The following is a 26,029-nucleotide window of genomic DNA, read 5'->3' as shown; positions in this document are numbered from 1 at the left end:
GGTAAAGTTTGCAGCCCAGGATGAAAAATCCCGTGGACAGAGGAGCCTGGTGGGCTACAGTCCATGGGGTCACAAAGAGTCAGACATGATTGAAGCGACTGAACACACACACACATTCAATGTTCGGTATCAAAGCTGTTCTTAGAAGTAGGAGAAATTGTACAATAAAATAATCTCCATTAGTTAAGTTAATGCTAAGTGACGTAACCTGAAATATCAGTGGCTTAACATAATAGAAATTTATTTCATGCTTATGTAAAGTTCAAAATGGATGTTTGTGTTTGATGAGCAGCTTTCCTCTAAGCAGGGAACCCAGGCTCCTTCCAGCTGTGTCTCCACCAGCTTCAACACGTTGTCTTCAAGGTCACCGTTCTTGTCTGCATCAACCCATGGAAAAGAAGGAGCATGGAGGGTCACAGTAGGTTTTTTATGAACAGGACTAGAACTGATACACATCTGTGCACTCACATCTTATTGGCCAGTTGATCTTGTGGCACATCTTGCTGCAAGAGAGATTGAGCAATAGAGTTTAATTCTATTCTCAGTGGGAAGAGGCGAGCAATCTCTGCTACGAACCCTATAAACAGCCATTCCTAGATAGCACATTTGTGATATGAATGAAACAGTATGGTTCACAAAATTTTACAAGATTGCATTTAAGGGAAGTTATTCATCCAGAATGCACATGATAGACTGCTGATTATGTACAATTCCTTTCTTAGCTTTTATAACAGTTTTGGAAATTGACTCTTCGCAAAGCACTCTAAAATTTGAGCCTATTTCAGTTCATAAAAAAAATTCTCCATGGACTCTAGTCTCTGTTTCAGAACTTAGTGACTTTTAGTCCTAAGTCTACAATCTATACTGAACAAAGATCACTTAAATTATGGATTAAATTTGTACTATCTAAAATGCCTACTTAGAAATCCTGTGTGAATTACTAAGTAATTTACACAGAATGTATTTTATTTTATAGTAAACTCCAGCGTAAAGAAAGCTGAGCACCGAAGAATTGATGCTTTTGAACTGTGGTGTTGGAGAAGACTCTTGAGAGTTCCTTGGACTGCAAGGAGATCCAACCAGTCCATCCTAAAGGAGATCAGTCCTGAGTGTTCATTGGAAGGACTGATGTTGAAGCTGAAATTCCAATACTTTGGCCACCTGATCCAAAGAGCTGACTCATTTGAAAAGACCCTGATGCCGGGAAAGATTGAAGGTGGAAGGAGAAGGGGACAACAGAGGATGAGATGGTCAGATGGCATCACCGACTCAATGGACATGAGTTTGAGTAAACTCCAGAGTTGGTGATGGACAGGGAGGCCTGGTGTGCTGCAGTCCATGGGGTTGCAAAGAGTCGGACACAACTGAGCGACTGTCCGAACTGAAACTCCAGTGTGAACCTTGTTTCCCCCACCTCTTTTTTTTTTTTTTTTTGGTTTGTTTGTTTGCTTGTTTTAAGTTAAAAACCACAGTTCTTTACTGTGAGCTTGTGTAGGCAGTTGTTACTATAGCAATGATTCAAGCTGTATTATTTTTTGTATTCATTCCCTGATTTGTTTGCTCATTCTTTCAAGGAGGATGTGTTCAGGGACCGTTTCATGCCAACCTGGCTAGATACTGAGATGTGAAACGGTCTAGAAAATCCCAGCCTGGTCAGAGTTTCTGATCCACAGCTGCTTGTGATGGGTGTCACATGAGGCTAGTTCTGAAGGGAAGTGTTTCTAGAGGGGTGAGGGAAACCAACCTCAGCAGGATTGGAAAAGAGTCCCTAAGGATGGGATTAAATGCTGAGACCCGAAGTATCCAGTGGGACTTTGCCACAGCTCCCATCCATGGAATTCCTTCCTTGAAACTTCTGTCCTAGTGTTCATATTTCCCTTGTTCAACTTTCCTGAATTTTCTTTTTGGACAAATCATTTTGTCCTTTTTTTCTGTATCTGTAAACTCCGTCAGGGAGCTGGACTATTTGACCTATTTCAAATCATTCAACCAATATCTATGATGCTGTCAGACCAAATGCTGTGGTCTCTTAAAATTATGGTATCTTATCACAGTCTTTCTAAAATTAATTTTAAGCAATCTATCACCCAATGAAAACATCCCAGTTCTTTTTTATCAACTACTTCTCTTCCATATTATATTTCCCAGGCCATTTTCTTCCAAGTTGAATTTGGTTTTTTTCTTATGGGTAATTTCATTTGGTGAAAGGGTCACTGATTTCACCTCTATGTTCTTAGAAGTACCCCCAGTTCCTTTCATCAGGTCATTTATTCTGTCTTCCATGTTATTATTGAGAAATAAACTAGTCCTATGGACTATCAAAATAAAATATCAACAGCTTTCCCCCAAAGAAATGAAATCTCTTGAAGAATTGCCTCTATTTCATTGTTTTGGAGGGTAAGGTAAGATTGTATGAAATTGCATGAGCTGGTAAGCTCTTAGTATTTGTTGTCAAGACTATGGCTGTCAAATCCGTGGAAAGAATTTAGTTTCACACATACCCACAGACCAGCCCAGAAAACTATAAAATAAGAAAGGGACAGACTAGAAACTTCACTACAATGAATTTATGATGATTCTAGCCATTATAATCCCATTAAAACAAAACTATTCATATCTACCGTTTTCTCATCTTTCGAAAACTACGGTGGAAAACTTTACCTACTCTATCAGTCGTGGTTTATTTATGACTAAAATTAGAAATACATCCTTGGAACCTCCTCTTTTCTCATGCCACTTTTCCATGGCACTGCTCAAAAAGATAAGATTTGCCTATAAAAGTACCTCTAGGTGCTATCTGGTTGTGCGCAGAACTCAACAGAACTGCCACGGTGAGTCTGAAGCATGTTGTCTAATTTAATTGAATTTACCCTTTCAGACTTGTATTATGCCAATCTTTTACAAACTTACTTAACTGGACTCAATTATATTTTAAAATTTTACTTAGATGCTGCTAATCTGGACACTTTCACTATTGCTGGGAGCGGTTGTAGGTAAGAAAAAATATTTATGTCATGCTGGAAGAGACTTACTGGTCAATACTTGGAAGAAAGGCTACAAGAGCTGAATTCAAGCCACTATGAGGATGAGGAATAAGTGAGTAGGAGAGATCCATGATTAGGAGCATAGGTATTGGGAGTAAGGCTGCTAGGTGAAAGCTAAGACATCCTGTTAAATTTGAATTTCAGATAAAACCAAGAATATATGCCACAGTCATATAAATAATAAAATTTATCATTATAAAAAGTAAAATTTTAATTTATTGTTATTTTTACAATAAAAATGTATTGTTTATCTGAAATTCCAATTTAACTTGCATTTTTCTTTCTAAATTTAGGAATCCTAGCTTGGAGTCATGTGTAGAGTTTGTCCACCAGCCACAACTGTATTTCCCTGAGCAAAATTCTTAACCTCTCTGTGCTTCACTATCTTCATCTGTCAACTGGGCATATAATACCACCCCTACTGTAAGATAATTGTGAGACGTAGGTATGATAATGCATGTAAATCATCTTGCCTAGTACCTGGCACACAGTAAGTTTTCGAGAATCCAGCCCCCACAACAACTGCTACTCCTACTCCTACTGTTAATGGAGTAACTCCTGGATAACCCTTCCTTTGTGTTGTTCTTTTATGGGTTAACATTCAAGTGCAGAGTTGTGTCAAACCATGGACTTTCTTTTTATTTTAATTAAATTAATTAATTAATTAATTTTGGCTGTGTTGGGTCTTTGTTGCTGCACTGGCTTTTCTCTAGTTGTGGCGAGTCGGGGCTACTCTGTAGTTGTGGTGTGTGGGCTTCTCATTGCTGTGGCTTCTCTTGTTGTGGAGCACGGGTTCTAGAGGGTGGGGGCTTCAGTAGCTGCGGCACGTGGGCTCAGGAGTTGTGGCTCCCGGGCTCTAGAGCACAGGCTCAATAGTTATGGCGAATGAGCTTAGTTGCTCCATGGCATGTGAGATCTTCCTGGATCAGGGATTGAACCCGTGTCTCCTGCATTGGCAGGCAGATTCTTTACCACTGACCCACCAGGGAAGCCACACCATGGGCTTTATATCTGATTATTTGTGAGCAGCCTTTTTCATCACAAGAATCTAGGATGCCCCTAAATATATCCAATAGGGTGAGACCTAAATACTCACCCAGGTAGATATATAAAGCTTGGGCATTTGCATGAAACTTAAGCTCTCAACCCCAAACCCAAAGTCAGAAGATGGTTACAAGAAGGTAAGCACTTCATCCCCTACTCCAAGGCCTGGGGACACAAAGCTACTCCTTTCTTGGGCACTAGAGGCCCAAAGAAGACATCTGAGTTGAGAGTCTTAATCAAGACCTAGCACGGGACCAGACAGGGACAGAAGTGGAGGGAGGTGGTCCTACGCGGTAGAAATGAGAAGCAGCAGCATGTCCTTAGCTGGGATGTTGCGTGTTTAAGCTGTTTTGTGAGTGTGTGGATAAGAAGGTATCTGAGGATGTGGGGGAAGAAAACATGCCACAAAAAGTAATTTAACTCAAACATTGGCAGGGAGACTATTAAAAAGAGGCTTCTGGTGAAACTAACACTGCTGTGTGATTGCAGGAAAAGAAGTCTGCTACGATAGACTTGGCTGCTTCAGTGATGATTCCCCTTGGGCAGGAATTATAGAAAGACCCCTCAAAGTATTGCCTTGGTCTCCAGAAGAAGTCAACACTCGCTTCCTCCTGTACACTAATGAGAACCCAGACAACTTTCAAGTAAGAATGCTCATTGTTTTCAGAACTAAGTTTCATCTGTTTTATGTAATAAGGATACTGAATTTTGTCTTCTAAAAAGAACAAGTCACACAGTGGAGATTTTTAGGGCAGAGAGCTTAAGTATTATTTCATCTAACTTGTTTATAAAAGTCTTGTTTGATAACTTGTTTAAAGTATCCATTTACTTGGTATTATTCTTATTCTACCTCTATGGTGCATTTAATACAATATTCTAAAAATGGTTATTATATATAATCTCCAGATGTTATGAGTAATCTCCCAACATATTTTGTACTGTAAAATACATACGTATGTAGTTTTTCATTGGTCAAAGACCCCACCACTAGTATTGTGTTGTTGTTGTTCAATCTCTAAGTCGTGTCCAACTCTTTGTGACCCCATGGACTGCAGCACACCAGGCTTCCCTGTCCTTCACCACCTCCCGGAGTTTGCTCAAATTCATGTCCATTGAGTCAGTGATGCTATCTAATCATCTTATCCTCTGCCTCCAATATTATAGCAGACATATTACCCAAGTAGAGCAAGTGCAAAAATTTTACGACACCTGGAAAGTAGTGACTTGGTAATGTTTGGAAATAACTTGGTTGTAATGAGAGGCTCTTTACTCAGAAGGACCCCGAGACTCAGTAGTCTTTTCCCACCTGCCACTTCCCTCCTTGTACAGGCAGTCCTACTGGATATTCTCAGAAACTTGACGTTAAACGTTTTTCTCTCCCAAACAGGAAATCGTTGCAGACCCATCAATCATCGCAAACTCCAATTTCAAAACAAATAGAAAAACCCGCTTTGTTATTCATGGATTCATAGACAACGGAGAGGAAAACTGGCTGCAGGGTATTTGCACGGTGAGACCTGTACATCTCTTAAGGAAGTTTCTTTCCAGAGTGATAATTAACAACATAGAAGGCAAGGCCCCACCCAGTCAGGACAGATTCCTATCAGCAGGAGGTTGGAGAATCCTCTGACCTCACTGGGCCTGGAGTTCCCAGAGGAGGTCCAGGAGGTGACACAGGGTGGAGGTCAGACCAGCAAAGCTGGCAGGCATGTGGTGGCTCTGGGTAATGATTATTTAGTAACTAATACAGAGATATTTCAAAATTTTCACAACAGATGCTACCATACTGATGCAGCATTTGTTGCATTGTCGATAGCTTTCATTTCTTCAATAGGCTTTGATTTCTGTGCGAAGAACTAAGATAACTCATTTTGCCCAAACTAATTATTTTCCTGTGATTTTCACTTGCTGCTCGTTGATCTATGGTAGCGATAGCTTGAAAAACTGTGTAGATTTTCATTTCTGGCTCCTGTTGTTTCAACAGTAGTGATCCTATTTTCTTTAATTTGCCTTTGGCGATGTGCCCTGTGATAATGAAGAATTAAACGACAGAAAATCAGACAGAGTACATTTTCTGAGTAACTGCTAGTGCTGGAGGAACATTATCGTTGATTCATTTCTTCATCAAGCTTTTGTGGCCAACTGTGGCACCAAGATGCAGTCTTTTCTTTAGAGGTCTTATTTCAGGCCTGCCTATGACTCGAGCTAAAGGCTGAATTAACTCCAAGAGAGTTTTGACTGATCCTGAAGACAGTTAAGATTAGAAATAATCAGTAAAACCACAACTTATCTTCTAAAATACTTTATAGTTGATTATTGAGCTGGGGGAGGAGCAAGGGTAGTAATAGATTTATATACCACGGTGAAGTAAAAGTAAGTTTACGATTCTCAGCTCCAAAGGCATGTAGATTTTCAGATGTATGTATAGTTTATTTTTGAGATCCCAAAGGCAGCTGTGCTTTTCTTGCATTTGATTGGCTTTGAGCATCAAGATGGAGGAGTGTGTATGTTAAATTAGAAGATCAAATGCCCTAAATTCCAATTCTGACTCTATCCTTAGCTAACCAGGACACTAGCAAATTGTTTCCCCCTTTGGATTTTACTCTCTGTAAAATGAAAGAGTTGGAGATGGATTCTAAGATTGCTTCATTCTCAAATTCTTCTTGGCAAAAAGGTGGGGATATGCATAAATACATACTCAAATAAACAAAATTTCTGCCATGTCTAGCATTCATGAAACTATCACTGATCCTCACTTCCAGTAGATATCTGGAAGGTTGTATTTTTATGTGAAATAACTTCAGTGATGTACAATAAAACATGTTCATACAAAAACTTAGATTTATCTTTCCATCATGGAAAAGCCTATTCGTTTGCCTTCAATATCTTTATTTAAAGGGTCCTAACACAGTCTTTCACTTATTCCATTATTTAGTAAATATTTATTGAATACCTACTATATGCCAGGAACTATCCAAGGCACTGAAGATACATCAGTGAACAAGACAGGTGATGTCCTGGGGTGCATTCTAGTAGGAGACAATGTAGTCTTGTGAAGTTGATGATGTGCTAATGAGACAAACCGCTGTACCATATTTTATACACTTTTCCCTGAAATAAACATCCATGCATCTGTTGTAGACATCCCAAGAATCCATTTCCCATTATGGCCAAACCTCTAGTTTAGAGCCAGTGTTAAGCTTTAAAAAGTATTCCATAACTGTAACAGAAGTTTTGTTTACTGATTTCAAGTTAAAAAGCGAGCATGATATTGTGTAGGTCAAGAAGAGAATTTATGCTAGTCTTCAAGAGCGTTAATTAGTAGTTAGTTAAGATCCTGAATTATTTACCTATTTATTGTGTCCCTCCCACCAGAACCTGTTTAGCGTGGAAAGTGTGAACTGCATCTGTGTGGACTGGAAAGGCGGCTCTCGCACGGGGTACACACAAGCCACACAGAACATCCGGATTGTGGGTGCAGAGGTGGCGTACTTAGTGGAAGTTTTTAAGGTAACTAACTCTGGGTTATATAAAAGCCCATGCACATAGTTCTCTGAATCCTCTTCCCCCCAAAATTGTTGCATGTATGAGAATTGATAAAATATTTTTCTACTGAGAGTTGCATTCTCCTTGATTGAAGAGAAAAATGCAAAAAAAAAAAAAAATCTTGATTTAAACTTCATCAATTAAATCAATTTGAACTTCATCAATTCATCGCCCATTAAGTTAAAATTAAACTAATTTTAGGTGCTATTATTCAAACAACCAGGTAAGGTCTATCTACTGAATTCCACTGTTAGTTCTTTTAACATAACCAGTTATTAAGCCAAGTTGACATGATAATTAAACTAGGGGTTTTGTTTGTTTGTTTGAAGAGAAGTACAGTGATAACAAGTTAACCTGATTTGGTAACTAAAAACTTAGAAAATATGAAACTTGAAAATGCTGAAGTAATTGCTTTCGTTACTCTTTTCTTTCTTGTTTAATTTTTTTCTTTTCCTTTTTTAAAAAAATTGAAGTAAAGTTGACACACAATATTGCATTAGTTTCATGTGTCAATATATATAATTGCAATGTCTGGTTGGTGGAACTAGCAGAACATTTATTGATTAAATTCACCATCCACATGAGTGTGATTTATGACATTCCAAAACAATTACAGTAGTAATATCAAAGAAATACTATAATAATGAAAATTTTGAAATATTCTGACAATTACCAAAAAGGGACACAGAAACACAAAGTGAACAAATGCTGTTGGAAAAATGGCACTGTTGGACTTGTCCAAAGCAGAGTTGCCAAAACCCTTTAGCTTGTAAAACACAAACAAACAAACAAAAAAAACCACAGTGTCTGTGAAACGCAATAAAGGAAAGTTCAATGAAACACAGTATGTCTGTACCACATCTTCTTTATGCACCAATTGATAGACTCTTGGGTTGTTTCCATAGCTTGGCTATCGTAAATAATTCTGCAATGAACATAGGAGCGCATCTATCTTTTGGAATTCATGTTTTCATTTTCTTAGAAACAATACCCAGAAGTGGAATTGCTGGACCGTATGATAGTTCTATATTTAATTTTTTAAAGAACCTCCTTACTATTTTCCATAGTGGCTGTATCAATTTACATTCCCACTGACATATTTGAGGATTCCCTTTTCTCCATATCCTTGCCAACACTCAGTATCTGTTGTCTTTTTGATAATAGCCGTTCTGACAAGTATGAGGTGTTGTCTCACTGTAGTTTTGATTTGCTCTTCCTTAATGATTAGTAACCTTTTTCAGTCAGAAGTGGCCACGATACCACACAATTGCACTCATCTCACATGCTAGCAAAGTAATGCTCAAAATACTCCAAGCCAGGCTTCAACAGTATATGAACCATGAACTTCCAGATGTTCAAGCTGGATTTAGAAAAGGCAGAGGAACCAGAGATCAAATTGTCAACATCCACTGGATCATCGAAAAAGCAAGAGAGTTCTAGAAAAACATCTGCTGTATTGACTACACCAAAGCCTTTGACTGTGTAGATCACAATAAACTGGAAAATTCTTCAAGAGATGGGAATACCAGACCACTTGACTTGCTCCTAAGAAATCTGTATGTGGGTCAAAAGCAACAGTTAGAACTGGACATGGAACAACAGACTGGTTCCAAATCAGGAAAGGAGTAGGTCAAGGCTGTATATCGTCACCCTGCTTATTTGACTTATATGCAGAGTACATCATGCAAAACACTGGGCTGGATGAAGCACAAGCTGGAATCAAGATTGGTGGGAGAAATATTAATAACCTCAAATATGCAGATGATACCACCCTTATGGCAGAAAGTGAAGAACTAAAGAACCTCTTGATGAAAGTGAAAGAGGAGAATGAAAAAGTTAGCTTAAAACTCTGCATTCAGAAAACTAAGATCATGGCATCTGGTCCCATCACTTCATGGCAAATAGATGGAGAAACAATGGAAACAGTGACAGACTTTATTTTTTGGACTCCAAAATCACTGCAGATGGTGACTGCAGCCATGAAATTGAAAGACACTTTCTCCTTGGAAGAAAAGCTGACCACCTTAGACTGCATATTGAAAAGCAGAGACATTACTTTGCCGACAAAGGTCTGTCTAGTCAAAGCTATGGTTTTTCCAGTAGTTGTGTATGGATGTGAGAGTTGGACTATAAAGAAAGCTGAGCACCGAAGAATCGATGCTTTTGAACTGATGTGTTGGAGAAGACTCTATAGAGTCCCTTAGACTGCAAGGAGATCCAACCAGTCAATCCTAAAGGAAATCAGTCCTGAATATTCACTGGAAGGACTGATGCTGAAGCTGAAACTCCAATACTTTGGCCACCTGATGTGAAGAACTGATTCATTGGAAAAGATCCCGATGCTGGGAAAGATTGAAGGTGGGAGAAGGGGCTGACAGAAGATGAGATGGTTGGATGGCATCACTGACTTGATGGACATGAGTTTGATTAAGCTCCTAGAGTTGGTGATGGACTGGAAGGCCTGGCATGCTGCAGTCCATAGGGTACAGAGTCAGACAAGACTGAGCGACTGAACTGAACTGAACTGAACTGATTAGTAATGTTGAACGTCTTTTCATCTGTCTGTTGGCCATCTGTATGTCTGACTTGGAAAAATGTCTATTCAGGTCCTCCCTTCATTTTTTAATCAGATTATTTGGATTTTTTATATTGAGTTATGTGAGCTCTTTATCTGTTTTGAATGTCAACCTCTTACGGAATATATAATTTGCAAATATCTTCTTCCATCTAATACATTGCCTTCTTGATTTGCTGATGGTTTCCTTCACCGTGGAAAAGTGTTTTGGTTTGATTGGTTCCGTTTGTTTATTTTTGCTTTTGTTTCTTTTGCCTGCTTTTGACGCATCCAGAAACATATTGCTAAGATGAATGTCAAAGAATGTACTTCCTATGCTGCTTCTGGGTGTTTTATGGTTTCAAGCCTTGCCTTTAAGTTTTAATCCACTTTGAGTTTACTTTTGTGTATGGTTTAAGAAAGTGGTCCAGTTTTATTCTTTTGCATGTAACCGTCCAGTTTTCCCAACATCATGTGTTGAAGAATCATTATTATTTCCTAATCCAAATACTTGCTTCATCACCTCAGGACAACAAGTCTTCATACCATCAGAGGTTTCCTCTATGTAGTGAAACAATAAAAGACAGTACTACTTCCACCAGTTTAAGCACTAAACTATTGCCGTTTTCTATTATAAATGAAAAGAATCCCTGAAAATGGATTGCTTTGAAGGGGCAGCGTGTCTTCTTAAAAGTTGAGTTTTCAGAGCTCTCTCTTTTCTCCCCATCTTGAATTTTGCCAATTTGAAAACATTCTGAAGGAGTTTTCTTTTCAACAGTCATCATTTCAATACTCACTTTCCGATGTCCATGTCATTGGCCACAGCCTGGGTGCCCACGCTGCTGGGGAAGCAGGAAGGAGGACCAATGGGACTATTGGCCGTATCACAGGTAGGTCAAAACAGTAAAAAGCTGCAAAATTGGACTAAGTGAAGCCTATATGGGGTCTAAAAGGATAGAAATTTGACAGAGAGATCTGCTTTTTACCTGGGGAGACAAGCTTTTACATTTTCCGAATTAGGTCACAGGATCAGAGAAATCAGTGTGCTCTGAGACCTTATTAATTGTTTATTAATACTGATCTTTGGTCTACAGAGCCCTGTTTAGCATATAAATGCCCACATGTGACTAAAATGTGACTTAAAAACATCTGGCGGTCTTATTCATATCTATTTTCTCTTTGTCAGATATTCACAAAGGATGAGTTTAGTGAATATAATAAATAGCATAAATAATAGAATAAATAGAATTAAGCCCAAAGAGATCAAAAATGTATTAATTAGTTATATTTTGCTTCACAGCAATTGGTAATTATTCCAATCCTCATCAACCACAACCCAACTGGTGGGGACAGATAGTCTGGGTACCTGGGCTGCCAGAGCTCAAGCTGCTAATTAGATCAAAAATATTATTTTACCAATCTCAAACTGGTTGCATTTAGGCAGTGGAGTCGTGTGTTGGATACCCAGGTCCTGCAAAAATCTTGTAACTTTCTAAGAAAGACTTTGCTCTCCTGGATCTGAGACATGACTATTTCAGGGAATGATTACTTATTCTTGCATCTTCTGACTCTGTCCCCAAACTCCCAATTCTCTTTTTTTAATACTTCAGACAAGCTGGTTATATTTGGATTGGTGAGGGCAACTGGAATATCTCTCTTAATTTGCTGGAGAAACATTCCTTTTCACGGTCCATTAATGTCCAGTGGAACCTGCTCAGTCAGGCACTGTGTCAAGCTGTGGTCCCAGTGACTGTGAATGCCAAGATCCTTGCCCTCAGGGGAGTTGGTGTAAGTGGCACTCTTTTAGCCTGAAAATCTCTTAGGAGTCCAGTGCTGTCTCCCGGAGTCTGGCCTCTTTCGTTGTAACTGCACTAGTGACGGAACTGACCCAGTGACTAAGTATCCACGAATATTCCATGGCTCAAGGAAAATTCACTTTAAAGCAAATAGTAAATTAGACATAGATTTCCTTTCAGAAAATGGTATGTTATGGAAGAATTGACTTATCTCTTCGCACGCACTACTCATGATTACCATCTGCGCTTGCACTCGGGTATGTTACTAGCGAGAGAGATAAACGTACCTGTCCACTGATATGACACATCCTGTCTGTTTTAGGGTTGGATCCAGCAGAGCCTTGCTTTGAGGGCACACCTGAATTGGTCCGATTGGACCCCAGTGATGCCCAGTTTGTGGATGTAATTCACACAGACGCTGCCCCAATGATCCCCAACCTGGGTGAGTCCTTCAATTCATCCTCCTGGAGTGTTTTTTGAATTTACACGAGCATCTTAGAGTGTTTTGAGTCTGTATGTTGACATCAACTTTCCCATATTTTAAAATTTCAAGGGTTTGGAATGAGCCAAGTTGTGGGCCACCTAGATTTCTTCCCAAATGGAGGAGAAGAAATGCCTGGATGTGATAAGAATGCACTGTCTCAGATTGTTGACATAGATGGGATCTGGGAAGGTAAACCTATTTATTATGTACATAAGGAGATTTCCTTGGGGCAGAATCTGTGTTTTCTTTTGGTAAACATGCTACATATTTTGATATGGTACAGGTGTCACATTTTCTATAATCAAGGACTTTTCATCATATTCCCATGATACACATTTTCACTGAGGGAAGTGGACATGAGCAGACTACAGGAAAGAAAATGTACTTGTATTCAACTTTCCAAGAATCTAATTCAGGGAATACATTACTAAATTATGCTTGTATCTATATGGATGGATCTTTTCTTCCTAGAGTTATTTTTCCATTTCATTCATCTGTGGCATAACTATTATAATCTTAACTTCTGATTACATCTCAAATAATAACAACCCTTCATAAATGATTTTGTTCTGTGACTGCCAGGAGTTTGCACTAATTACAGAAACCTATTCAACAACTATGTTCCAAACATGACATTAACTTGGAAAAATAACATCTGTCACTGATGTGTAATCATATCTGATTTCAAAGGAACGCGTGACTTTGTGGCCTGTAATCACTTAAGAAGCTACAAGTATTATGCTGACAGCATCCTCAACCCCGATGGCTTTGCCGGATTTCCTTGTGCCTCTTACAGTGCTTTCAGTGCAGTAAGTACATTGTTTCTTGCACCTGAAGGATTTTGTGACCATCACTTCTCATGACTGGTGTGGTTCACTGCACACCGTATGCACTCAGTGAATGTTACTATATGACTGATACCTTATTCATGCTTTCAATCATACGTGTTTATTCTAACAGTGATAAGGCAAGGGAGAACTTTAGAGAAATGGACTTGTAAACTGAAATGCCTGCGTCCACCTTGTTCTTTATCACTTCTCTGTGTGTTGGGTAAATGTAAAAACTTGCTTTGGAAATAATTCGAAGCACAAAAATTGTCTCTGGAAACCTAAGCTATGGCCACATGACACTGATGACCATGGAAAACTTATCTTAAATGTTAACCTTACAAAGGAAGAGGATTGTGGGCATGTGGACATTTCTGCGCAATCATGTAATTGCCCAGATTTTTTTTTTTTTATCATCTTTCTTGGTATCCTCTGGATATCTAAGTTAGGATCCTTAAATCTGATCTTGAATGTGTGCCTGTGTGCTAAGTCACTTCAGTCGTGTCCAAGTCTTTGCGACCATGTAGACGGTAGCCTGCCAAGCTCCTCTGTCCATGGGATTCTCCATGAAAGAATACTGGAGTGGGATGCCATGCCCTTCTTCAGGGGATCTTCCTGACCCAGGGATGGAACTATGTCTCTTTTGTCTCCTGCAAGGGCAGGCAGGTTTCTTACCACCAGCTCCACTTGGGAAGCCTTGATCTTGAATATAACATATCAATTGCCTTTTTTTTTACCTATTGCTTTTCCTTTCACTATAATTTTTTTCAAGTAAAAATGTATACCATACATTATTTAATATGTAATGTATGTACATATTTACTGTGTACAATATTTAATATGCATATATACATATTTAATATGTAAATTTTCAAGTAACGTGCCAGGTGAAGTTATAATTATCAGCAGATATACTTTAGCAATGAAGAGAGAGGATCTGATTCCTAGTTCCACAGGTAAAAAGGTGAATGATTTGGGGCAAAACATTCAACTTCTCTAAATCACTTTCTTCATTTTAAAATGTAAATAAAATGGTAGATTCCATATATTTGGTAGGAGGAATTAATGAGATAACATGTTTTAATTACTTAGAACCTAAGTACCAGAACCTAAGGTATAATAATTACCACTCAACAGATGTTAGCTCTTACGTGTAAGGGAAAGGAGATAGGTACATATTTTATTCACAATATGCATGTACAACATGTACATGCATGTACAACAAGAACATCCTGGCTTCTTTATTTTTATTTTATTCCCAAACCCCCATTTTCTAGGTAATGTGAAAAACAACACAGAAGCTTTAGATTTCATCCAGTTAAAACTTAACCTGATTCAATAATATAAACAGTCTTTTGGGGTGATGCTCAGACACTTTTATAGGAAAGCATTTTCAGTTTTGCAGATTTCTCAGCCTTTGGGCCACCTATCTCCAAGTTGGTATTGGGCAGGATGATCTTGGTGGTGGTGGTGTGTGTGTGTGTGTGAAGGGTCAGAAAGGAAGACTTGGGGATCCACCACATTGATGGGCTCACTGCTGCCACCTGCAGGTGATATCTGGGCATATCCACTCGTGCAGGTTGGGTATTTCTTCCGGGCTGACTCCATTTCCCCTTAGTTTTTGCTGGATGCAGACCCTGAGATTTGGCCCAGTCCCCATCTGGTCCATTGATTCAGGAGTTCACCACTCGCCTCTTCTGTGGGGCAGCCTTGCCCTTTCATAGTCGGAATTTCTGTATCTCTCTACCTGTCTACCTCCCCACTATTCATTTCTGTCCCTCTTTTCTTCCCATCGTATCTTGAGCCAAAAAGAAAGGATATTTTCCTATATGATCTGCATCTTCTTCAGACCCTCACCTCATGGCTAAGTCTTAATAACAAACTAGGACAATTTCCCTTCACACTGGGAAAATTCTGGGATTTGAATCTTTCAGACCTTGATGTGCTAAATGGGAACTAAAGAAATTGAGAAAAATGACTTTTAAGTCTATTGTCCTCCCAGTGGGTTCTATTTTGTATATCAGAAGCTGATTATCACCTTGCTCTTTCTTTTTCAATTTTTCTAAAATAAATTCTGACCACCTAGAACAAGAGGGGTGTCGTGGGGCAACTGGAGCCACTTAAGAGAGGCAAAAGAGAAAAAGTTAAATATATATATATATATAAATTATCTTAAGTGACTTTTATAATTTTTTCTTAATATCATGTTATTTAACAGTGAAATAGCTGATTTATTGTTGTAAATAATGAAACTCATTTTTAACCTTTGTTGAGACACCGTTAAAGTCTTCTGTTACTACCAGAACAGGATTGGGATTAGAGTATTTGAGAATTCAACAATACATAGAATATGCTATTTTTAAAAAGAGCATCCTTTTCACCATTTGCTTATATTCCCTAGAACAAGTGCTTCCCCTGTCCAAGTGAAGGCTGCCCCCAGATGGGTCATTATGCTGACAGATTTCCTGGGAAAACAAAAGCAGAGGGCCAGACATTTTATCTAAACACCGGTGATGCCAGCGATTTTGCCCGTAAGTTCCTATTTTATTTGTCTCAAATTCTCAATACTATGTATTTTATCATGTCCAGTGGAAATGCGTGAAATTGCTTTTTTTTACAAAAGTTTTAAACACTCCTCTCCAAAATGGAAAAACACTTCAGTGCTATGCTTACTGTAAACATGGCTAAAGTTGAAGGGCAGAACAGAATTTAGAGCCTGATCCTAGGTGGCACAATGGTAAAGAATCCACCTGCCAATGCAGGAGACATAAGAGACGCGGGTTCAATCCCTGGGTCGGGAAGGTCTCCTGCAGGAGGAAATGACATCCCACTCCAGTATTCTTGCCTGGGAAATCCCATGGATGGAGGAGCTTGGTGGGCTACAGTCCATGGGGTGACAAAGAGTCAGACACAACTGAGCAACTGAGCAGGCATGCATGCACGATATCAATTGATACAAAAATAAATTTCTCCACAATTGATTCTGATGCTGAATTCAGGAGGCTTCTTCTGCTCCAGCCTCTTCATACTCTGTTAAAAGTTTAACTGTGCAAAATTATGAGGTTTTTTTACAAGCAGAAAAGTAACCCATGAGAGAGATAGCAGAGGTTATGGAAATGTAAAGGAGGTGAAAGATTCAAGAGGTATCAGGATTGTAGACTCCATGGGTGATGGAAATCAGAGGATGTGGGAATGGTGAGGCTTGGGACAGACCCTGGGTTTCTTTTCTGGGGTAGCAGAGGAAGAAAACTATTTGTATGGGAGTTAATAGGATTAACTGCATAATGAAGTCTAAAGCTAAATTTTATCGCCTTTCCAATTTGGCCCAGGCTAGCTTTAATGGCAAAAAATGGCAATTCACTATTGACTAGTACTATAAAATGATTACCATAAGTCAATACAATTCCGATGATGATGGAAAGTTGACTTATAGAATATTTGAGATAAATGTAGATTATTTAGACCAAAAGATGATAGTACTCTAAACTTTTGTGATATGTAAAAATGAAATAAACTGATGAAAATATCACATTATCTTTTAATATAAAGTTCTTCTAAGATCCAGAATACATTGTTAGGTTAAAAAAGTTGAAAGCAAAATATATTACTTAGTCCCTTGGCTTGAAATCTTTTGACCTTGGGAAGAGTCTGTGTTCCTCCCCCACCCCCTATTGTTAGCCCTCTGAACATTAGTTAAAGGAATATCCACCACTATTTTATTAGAACTACCAAAACCATACAAAAATTATTCAAAATTTAGCAGTAATGGAATCCTGTTTTTGGAGTAATTTTTATGAAAGTTGATATTTTGCAAATATATCCCCCTTGTAGGTTGGAGGTATAAGGTGACCGTCACACTGTCTGGAAAGAAAGTTACAGGACACATACTAGTTTCTTTGTTTGGAGATAAAGGAAACTCTAAGCAGTATGAAATTTTCAAGTAAGTAAACTCTAAGCTCCTTAAATGTTGGAATCCATCACACACATAATGTATGTCATAGACATAAGAGCTTATTCATTACCACATGGGAATGCAGGGAAAGTAAGTTTTTTGCTTTACTTTTCTTGGCTCTTTGGCTAGTCTAGTAATAAAATTATCATAGGACATATAACAGGAGAAAAGCTAATTTAATCATGTACATATGCGGCTCCTTTAATATGAGACCTACAATCAAACAATTGAGGCTTGTATGCCGCTCTGAGCTAAGGAGAAGGGAGCAGGGGTCTGGGACTTGAAAGGGGAGAAAGGAAGATGGGAAGAGCAAATATTTGGTGAACAAAGGTTTGCTGTGCCAGGCAGAGACAACAGCAGATGGAGAGGAATTTGGATCTCCAGGCCCAACCGAGCTCCCTGTCAGCTTATCACATCCAGTCCATATTCCTTGTACTTATCTCAGGTGATATTTCTCTTCCTGAACCAGGTCTTCTACCTAAATTCTTTTAGGCAGGTAAGGGAAAAGTAAAAGTTATTCTTGAATCTGATGAATCTTGATTTTCTTCAGCTCAAAATAGTCCACTTGCCAAAGTGGCACATTCTGGAGAGACTTGCTCTGAGCCCCTTCAGAATTATAGAACTGCCATGTGTCATTAAAAGGAAGATACTATTTCACCCGTGTACCTTAATATGTTTTAGAATTCTGTTCCTAAATTTTTTCCCTACTATTTCCTTAGGAAACCACAATTATTTATTTTGATGTATGGCATCTGATTTATAATCACTAAATAATTATTCTACCCATGAAATAACTGGAAAAGGATGACATCATGATATCATCATTTATTAAATTGTGGGAGGATTATGACTAAAATATGTTTGAAGTTTTATCAAAGTAAGGCTGACTTTAAAGTAATATGAGTTATTGATGGCAAATGAACTACCACTGACAGAGCATACACGTCTGTGTTTATTTAACCATTAGACTGACAAAGGTACCATCAATCACCTTGCTAGAGATACATTGTGAGCTGGTTTTAGAAACATATATATATATATATATGTATATTTATGTATGTTCATGTATGTGTTTAACTTCACTCCCAAGTGGTACTCTCAAACCAGACAGTACTGAATCCAATGAATTTGACTCAGATGTGGAAGTTGGAGTTTTGCAAAAGGTTAAATTTCTTTGGTACAACAATGTGATCAACCCAACTCTACCCAAAGTGGGAGCATCCCAGATCAGTGTGGAAACAAACGACGGACAAGTGTAAGTAATATAAACCCAAAGAGACTGGAAGCATTGTTACATTTATAATTCTACTCCCACTGAGAAACAGCTTGAAGTTAAATAATCTGCAGTGGTTCTCCTCTGTCTCAGCAATAGCTGCTTCCTAACACGTTTTATTTCTTTGGGAGAAAGTGTAGAACTTTAGGAAAACAACTGTAATAGATTTGTAGATGACCATATGGGCTTCTCTGGTAGCTCAGAACAATCTGCCTGCAATGCGGGAGACCTGGGTTCGATCCCTGGTGAAGAAGGAAACAGCTACCGACTCCAGTATTCTGGCTGGGAGAATCCCATTAGACTATACAGATCACAAACAGTCAGACACTACTGAGTGGCTTTCACTTTCATTGTGTGATCTGATACAAACTGTTAGATTGAGAATCTTGTTTCATGATCCTAACGTGAAAAGATTGATTTCATTTAGCAGTTGTGCTTTGTGCCATGCGTGTGCTTAACATGTGTATCTTCCCCAAACTTCCTGGATTCACCAAATCACCACTTCAGTTACCAAGAAAACATGCAATGTATCAAAGAACACAAATAGGTTGTCCTGTATCATTGGCCCTGTTAGTGAAGACAAAGATCAACCCTTGGTTCTAATCAAGACTGAAGTGTGCGTGAGTCAAAGGACATTTACCATAGTGAATCACCAGAAACAGTGAGTTGAGGATGACGATACTCATAAAAGTACCAATATCAGCCCAGTGTATTGAGTATAAAGCCCGATTCCAAGGTATAGAGCTATGTGGCTTCTTCCATCATATCATTCAGTCCTCCTGTAAGTCCAATGAGGAGCTTTTGCTTCTGGCAATGAAGGAGACACAAGAGACCAGATTTACCTTCCCACTGAAACAGACAGAAATTCAGACAAAATATATCAAACCACAGTTTTCAAGATACTGAACATTAGGCAACAAAGGAAAGTGATTGCTGAGAGATAATAAACAAATACTGTAGTCTTGAAATTGTCCTGGCTTACAGCCTTAAGAGAGTGACCAGGATGTCCCACAAAGAGGAAAAATTCAGGCAGAGCCCACTACTCGAACTGAAGAAAGAGATCTAAGAATCCAGAAAATCCAAGACAAGGAGATTTCATAGGACTGAGTACCAGCAAGGAGAAAGCTACAGAGAGGGAATCTCAGAGAGCTGGAAAATTTCCTTAAATACTCAGCAGACTGCTGATCAGCACACATATGTGAGGAAACTAGCCAAGGCTGTGAGTGGAATAGGATGGGAAGGAGAGATTGCAAAGGACAAGAGAAACATTTCAAAATAGTGGTTATGTTTACGCTCTTGATGGTGGTAATGGGAGGTAAGTGCTACTAATATCCCCATTTTGCAGATAATTCAATGAAGGCTCAAAGCCACAATTCAGGGGAAGGAAATCTGACTTCAGCAAATTCTTCACTACCGCAAAAGAAATTCAATTCAACTTTATCAATATTTATTGTGTGCTCTTCGTTTCTTGTGACCCTTTCGAGATTAATTTTTAACCTTTAATTTGCTATTTGCACATCTGCTAGCCATTAAATTACAGGGAGGAAAATGAAAATGAAGAGAAAAGAGCCTTTTCTGAACAGTTTTTATGCCTCAGGCACTTTACATATGTTTATGTATTTTGTTGGACTTCCCTGGTGGTTCAGATGGTAAAGAATCTGCCTGCAATGCAGGAGACCTGGGTTCGATCCCTGGGATGGGAAAATCCTCTGGAGGAGGGCATGGCAACCCACCGCAGTAAGAAAATGAGCCTTCTAAGGATCATTCAGTCTTAATGAGTAAAATTATCATTTCAGTTGAATATTGAATTAAAATAATAACACCTGGCCAGTGTAACACCAGGACCTCAGGATTTTTACTCTGGCTTCTTTCTTTTTTGTTTTTTTTTAAAACTCTGGCTGATTTCTTGTCATGCTGCCAACCCTCTTCTTCCTCACTGCATTCATTGACAACATGCCGTATTTAGTAGGTGCTCCCAGGATGTGGCTGGTGGACCTTCCCTGTCCTTTGAGAGTCCAATAATATCTTTTCTGTCTGCTATTGCATAGTCATGGCCTAAAATTGGAAAGCAAAATGCAGCCCTTTATACCCAAGAGGTATTCCCTCAGCCAGTATCTAGTCTCAGGCACAAGGTGTCACACTAGCTCAGACTGAGGGCCGAGAAGAGGTCATCATCACAGGTGACACACCAGCTGTGTGCCAGGAAGAGCTGACGTCTTGTTTTCTCTCCCCAGGTTCAACTTCTGTAGCCAAGACACTGTGAGGGAAGAGGTTCTGCTCACCCTCAACCCATGTTAGGAACTGCGGCCATGTGAATACTGAATCTTACTGCTAATAAAATCCAGTGGTAAAGCAATACATTCCTTTTTTTGCCATCATGTCCATTATTTCCAGTGAAAGTTTTGGATAATAGGGTTAAAGATCCAAAATTTGGAGTTGGTCTGAAGAACCACAAATAACTGTTGAATTTTGCTACACGTTACTTGGCATTTGAACTTGGGAACATTGTTTACTTGATACTGGCATCATGCTCATTGCTGATGTTACTGATGTCATTCTGATCACTTAAGGCAGACTTCCAGGTCCAAAATGAGCCTTCTGTTGGTTGTGGGCATATGTGATCAGTACCCACCTTTGCCACTTTTTCCATATCTTTAATCAAACGATATGTTATGCTTTGTGGACCATGTTTAGACAGAGGAGTTGTAGGAGATGGGACTAAATGGGTCTTGACTGACCATTTATTCCCCCAATGAGCACTTGTTGAGCACATAACTGTGTGTAAGGCACTCTGCTAGGTACTAAGTATACACAATGAGCAAAGAGTGGACCCAGGGCCTGGACCATGGCCATCAGATGATGGAAGACTTCCATAATGATGAGCAGAGACCCCAAAGTGCTTTGAGAAGGGCAATGACTTGACCCACATCTGGGGTTTATGTCAGTCCCTTTGGTATTTGCACGGAGTGCAAATTCTGATCATTTTCTGATCTAAATCCTGCTCCACCTGGCCCGGAACTTTCCTACTCTGGGATTCTGAAATTTGGGGCTGTTTTGGAAATTCTCTCACACCTACAAAAGTTATAGACTTTGGGGTCTAATTTTCCCCAACTGACACCAGGTCTACCGATCTGAGACTTGTACTTAGTAGTCAGCCCACAAGAACTGGTGGAAATCTACCAATGGCCATCAAGGGCTTTGGGAAGTCTAAGATACACTCAGAACCTGAATTCACTTCCCATAGATAGGGCATCTCTGATAAAAGAAAAAGAAAGAGGTCAATAGTTGACAGATGATAAGGCAAAGTCTTGCACCCCACTTTCCTTTACAACAAACACAGGGAGAAATTCAACCAGGTCAAGGGATGTTTCGAACTGTGACTCAAATGTAGGTGAGGGTCAAGGCTGTGAAAAAGACTTAGAAAACAGATTTTTCAGGACAAAAACTTCTTTGAAATTAAAGGCCTCCTAGAACCCAGCTTGAACCAACCTTCTCTTCCCATAGAACTTACAAGATCATTGTCTTATGAGATGACAAAATATCTATAAGTAGTGAACTTGAAATTGAAGGAGAAAAAAAAAAAAACAGAGCTGATCGGCTGGAGGAAGGCAGCTATTTGGCTCCATCTGGGCATGTGGACATGACAAATGATTGCTGACAACCTTGTTCTCTACCTTTGTGACTTCTAAGGAGTCATACATCTTAAAGACTGGAGAGTAGTCTGGTGGAACTGAAGTTACATTTTCAAAAGAGAGCCACAGATTTGTATGCCTTAAATCCCTGAATCTAACCAGGATACAAGTTCATTCAACATATTTCAGTTGTTATTCTCAGTTAAAAGCTCCAACCAGGAATCTTTCCATCTTGTTGTTCAATCACTAAGTCATGTCTGACTCTAATCTTATCTGGGTCTCTCACATACTTAGGAGTCAGCTGGCTTTGAGCTGGTCCAAGATGTTGCTGCCATCAAATTTAATAACCAAACCAACTCACACAACCAACCAGATTCAAGTGGTGGAGAAACAGACTCCAGTAATTGATGGAAGGAGCTGCAAGATCATGTGGCGAAGGGCAGCTTCAGGAAGGGGTGGGAGTAAAGAACTATGACCATTTTCACAACCCAGACATCATCATCTCTAACCTATTTCCCCACTCCAGGGAAGCCTGGGGCTGGGAAAGGAACAGGTCAGGTGTCAGGAAGGTTTTCACACCAATGGGTCAACCCAGGCTCCAGACTCCGGTCTTCTTTACCTCATGTGGTCATCAGAAGTGAGGGTGCCTTTTAGGTTCATTTGCTTTTGTCTTTTGTAGAATAGTAAGTGCTCCAATATATCACACTTCTTCTTAAACAACTAATGCCCATGAGTACTGATGGCTTCTTCTTAACACAATGCAACAGTACTGATCAACTTTCCTGATCAGCAAGTCCAATCTCCAGAGTTGCCAGTCACTCTTGATGACTCAGTGGGTAAAGAATCCATCTGCAATGCACGAGATGCAGGTTCGATCCCTGGGTCAGGAAGATCCCCTGGAGGAGGAAATGTCAACTCACTCCAATATTCTTGCCTAAAAAAAATCTGATAGACAGAGGAGCCTGGTGGGCTAGGACCACAAAGAGTCAGACGTGACTGAGCGTGCATGCAAGGACAAGGACTTGATGACTCAAAAGGAAGAGATCATCCCTTTATTATTTCAAATTCTGATAAACACAAGCAATACTCTTAAAGAAGTCCCCTACCCACAGGCACTGCACCACCACCTGTGCCCTTTGGTACAAAGTGAGTAGATCACTTGATATAGGATTGTTATTTGATTCTGCAAAACCACATACCTCTTGCAGTGGCTGCCCAACTCACAAATTCACCTCCATCTTTGGGCATAAAACCAGACCTACCCAACAGGACCCATATCCTATTACTAATTGATTCAGGGACAGCTCTTGGCCTCACCAGACCAATCATCTGATAGACTAAAAATTCTGGGCTGAGATGTTCAAAGCCAGGGAGACCTTGTGGCAGAGTCAGGCTTAAGGCAGAGGGGCTCTGAGATGATTTGCAGAGGTCTCCAGGGTGGTCCCATTTCTTGGTCTTGTTCCCTGGGTGTCACAGTTCAACAGCTCCATGGATCCCATGAGATGCCCAAATATTCTTCCAACAAATATCTTCTTCTAAAAAAAATTAGCTATCCAGAATTGATTTCTGTTGCCTACAACTGAAAGTCTCACAACTAACATACCTCTAAAACGTTACCTGTTTAAATAGCGAACGGTGTCTCCTTCACTCTCGTTTCAAGAGTGGGGTGGAGAGAATAGCCAACATACACAAAAATTTCTAGTAGAGTTATCAGAACATACAAACAGAGTGGTAACCACTGCCAAATGTTAAATGTAGTATCTTTTGTCCCTTAAATTCCATTTTTTTTAAGAATTTACCCCACAGATGCACCATCCATCCAGAAAACAAATGTATAATATTCATAAGGCACTATTTCTAATAGTACAAGATTGGAAACAACTAAATGTGCATCAATAGAGAACTAATAGTAAATACCCAAATGTCAGAAGGCTATGCAGCTGGTAAAAAGATTGGACTTTTTATGCACTGGTACGGAATGGTTTTCAAACATATAGTTAATTTTAAAAATCAGTTTGCAAAATAATGTACAGAATGTGTTAATCACTTATATTTTAAAATAAAATACTATACTATACACACACACACACACACACACACACACACAATAATGCATAGACTACCTCTGGAAGGACACACAAGGAGCTGGTGAGGCATCATTTTTTAAACTCTGTATTGTATCAGATGTAAAAGGGCATATATTACCTATCTACAAACATGAAAGAGAAAACATTTTTTAGGAAAGAAAAACTAAGCCCTAAATGCCCATGGTTCGACACTTGAGTGTCTAGAGTCCACATGTGCTCTCACTGCTCAACTGAGTGGCTGCTAGAGATTAAATCTTCCTTTCTTGACCAGCGATGGCACATCAGCTCTGATCGCCTTAAGGTAGTTCCAACCGTTGAAGCCCTGACTCAGGGGTGCACGAGGAACCCACAGATGAACTTGGCAGTGAGGTGAGCTGAAAGCAAAGTAGGCAAGGGAAACTAACCTCTGAGCAAACTGTGACAGATCATGTGATGATTATTTCTCCTAAATCTAGTCAGATGTTTATATTCTTCTTGCTTTTCTGAAGAACGTATCTTTTTTCCCCACCTTAGAACTGTGCCCTCTCACCATTCCCAGCCATGAAATCCACTCTGAGAATAAGGACAAAATGTCTATGAGCTCTATTCATATGTACATTCTTTCTCTCATTAATTCATAAATACCCATGTTGGTCATGGTTCTAGAAGCTGGGAGCACAGCAGTGGCCAAAGCAAAAGAGGTCTATGTCCTCATGGATTGCACTCGAGATGGGAAAAGCAAGAATGCAAATAAATAAACAGAAAAATAAGAAACATAATTATAACTTGTGATGAGTGGTGAGGAGGAAGCAAATAAGGTGCCAGGGAGCAAGGGTCTGGGTGGGAGGCTAGCAGTGGAAGAGTTTTGAAGGTGGTCAGGGTTGGCCTCACTGAAGAGGTGACATTTAAACTAGTTGTTGAATGACAAGAAGGAGCCAGCCCCACAGAGGTCTAAGGGAGGGAGTTTCAGGCCAATGCAAAGGCCCTGAGGTGGGAAAGAACTTGGCGTGTATGATGGGGGCCACTGTGGTATGTGGGGAAGGTCAGTGAATGGTAGAAAGAGAAAAGGTCCAGGGAACAGACAGAGTTATCCAACATCTCTTATATAAAAAAGCCAAGACATCATTTTGCCTACAAAATTCCATATAGCCAAAGATGTGGTTTTTCCAATAGTCATGTACGAATATGAGAGTTGGACCATAAAGAAAGCTGAGCACAAAAAGAATTGATGCTTTTGAATTGTCGTGCTGGAGAAGACTCTTGAGAGTCCCTTGGACTGCAGGGAGATCAAACCAGTCAATCCTCAAGGAAATCAACCCTGAATATTCATTGGAAAGACTGATGCTGAAGGTGAAACTTCAATACTTTGGCCACCTGATGCAAAGAGCCAACTCACTGGAAAAGACCCTGATCCTGGGAAAGATTGAAGGCAAAAGGAGAAGGGGGCAGCAGAGGATGATATGGTTAGATAGTATCAGCGACTCAAAGAACATGAATTTGAGCAAACTCCGGGAGATAGCGGAGGACAAAGAAGCCTGACTTGCTGCAGTCGATGGGGTCGCAAAGAGTCGGACATAACTTAGGGACTGAACAACTAAAACAACAATCACCCAATTTACCTATTTTACTGAGGTTTTATTATCATAAATCTCATCCCACATTAGCACTGCAATGTCAAAGAGAAGTGTTTGTCTTCTCCACAGTCTTTGTCAAGTGCTCCAGTACCTTCCTACATCATATAAACAGATTTCCAAAGCTTGAATACCTCATCAGTCAAGTCAACCAGATGGTTCAAGTCTGGAGTAGGGAGA

The 26,029-nt window shown here is 39.5% G+C and overlaps 1 protein-coding gene and 1 long non-coding RNA gene across 3 annotated transcripts in view; one reads left to right on the top strand and one right to left on the bottom strand.

Annotated features, from left to right (window-relative positions):
* Nucleotides 1-224: 224 nt before the first annotated feature.
* Nucleotides 225-26,029, bottom strand: part of LOC145539445 (uncharacterized) — a 58,502-nt gene continuing 32,697 nt past the window's right edge. Inside the window, exon 6 of the long non-coding RNA XR_014077805.1 lies at nt 225-503. This is a non-coding gene — a long non-coding RNA (uncharacterized LOC145539445). The remainder of the gene's footprint in view (nt 504-26,029) is intronic.
* Nucleotides 2,948-20,880, top strand: LOC145539442 (pancreatic triacylglycerol lipase). 2 transcript variants are annotated; one of them, XM_081573491.1, is made up of 12 exons: nt 2,948-2,993; nt 4,578-4,732; nt 5,476-5,598; nt 7,464-7,598; nt 10,967-11,078; nt 12,307-12,426; nt 12,538-12,657; nt 13,159-13,277; nt 15,697-15,826; nt 17,127-17,235; nt 18,338-18,502; nt 20,755-20,880. In XM_081573491.1, the coding sequence occupies exons 1-12, from the start codon at nt 2,948-2,950 to the stop codon at nt 20,816-20,818; spliced, it is 1,398 nt and encodes a 465-aa protein (XP_081429617.1). In that variant the 3' UTR covers nt 20,819-20,880. The 2 variants fall into 2 exon arrangements, with proteins under 2 accessions (XP_081429617.1, XP_081429618.1); XM_081573492.1 differs by having other exon boundaries at nt 4,578-4,747; nt 20,755-20,876.

The sequence above is a fragment of the Giraffa tippelskirchi genome, chromosome 2 (assembly GCF_054371585.1).
Source record: "Giraffa tippelskirchi isolate mGirTip1 chromosome 2, T2T-mGirTip1v1.2.pri, whole genome shotgun sequence".
Classification (NCBI taxonomy): Eukaryota; Metazoa; Chordata; class Mammalia; order Artiodactyla; family Giraffidae; genus Giraffa; species Giraffa tippelskirchi.
Note: the sequence above shows the minus strand (reverse complement) of the source record. Positions and strands in the feature narration are given on the sequence as shown.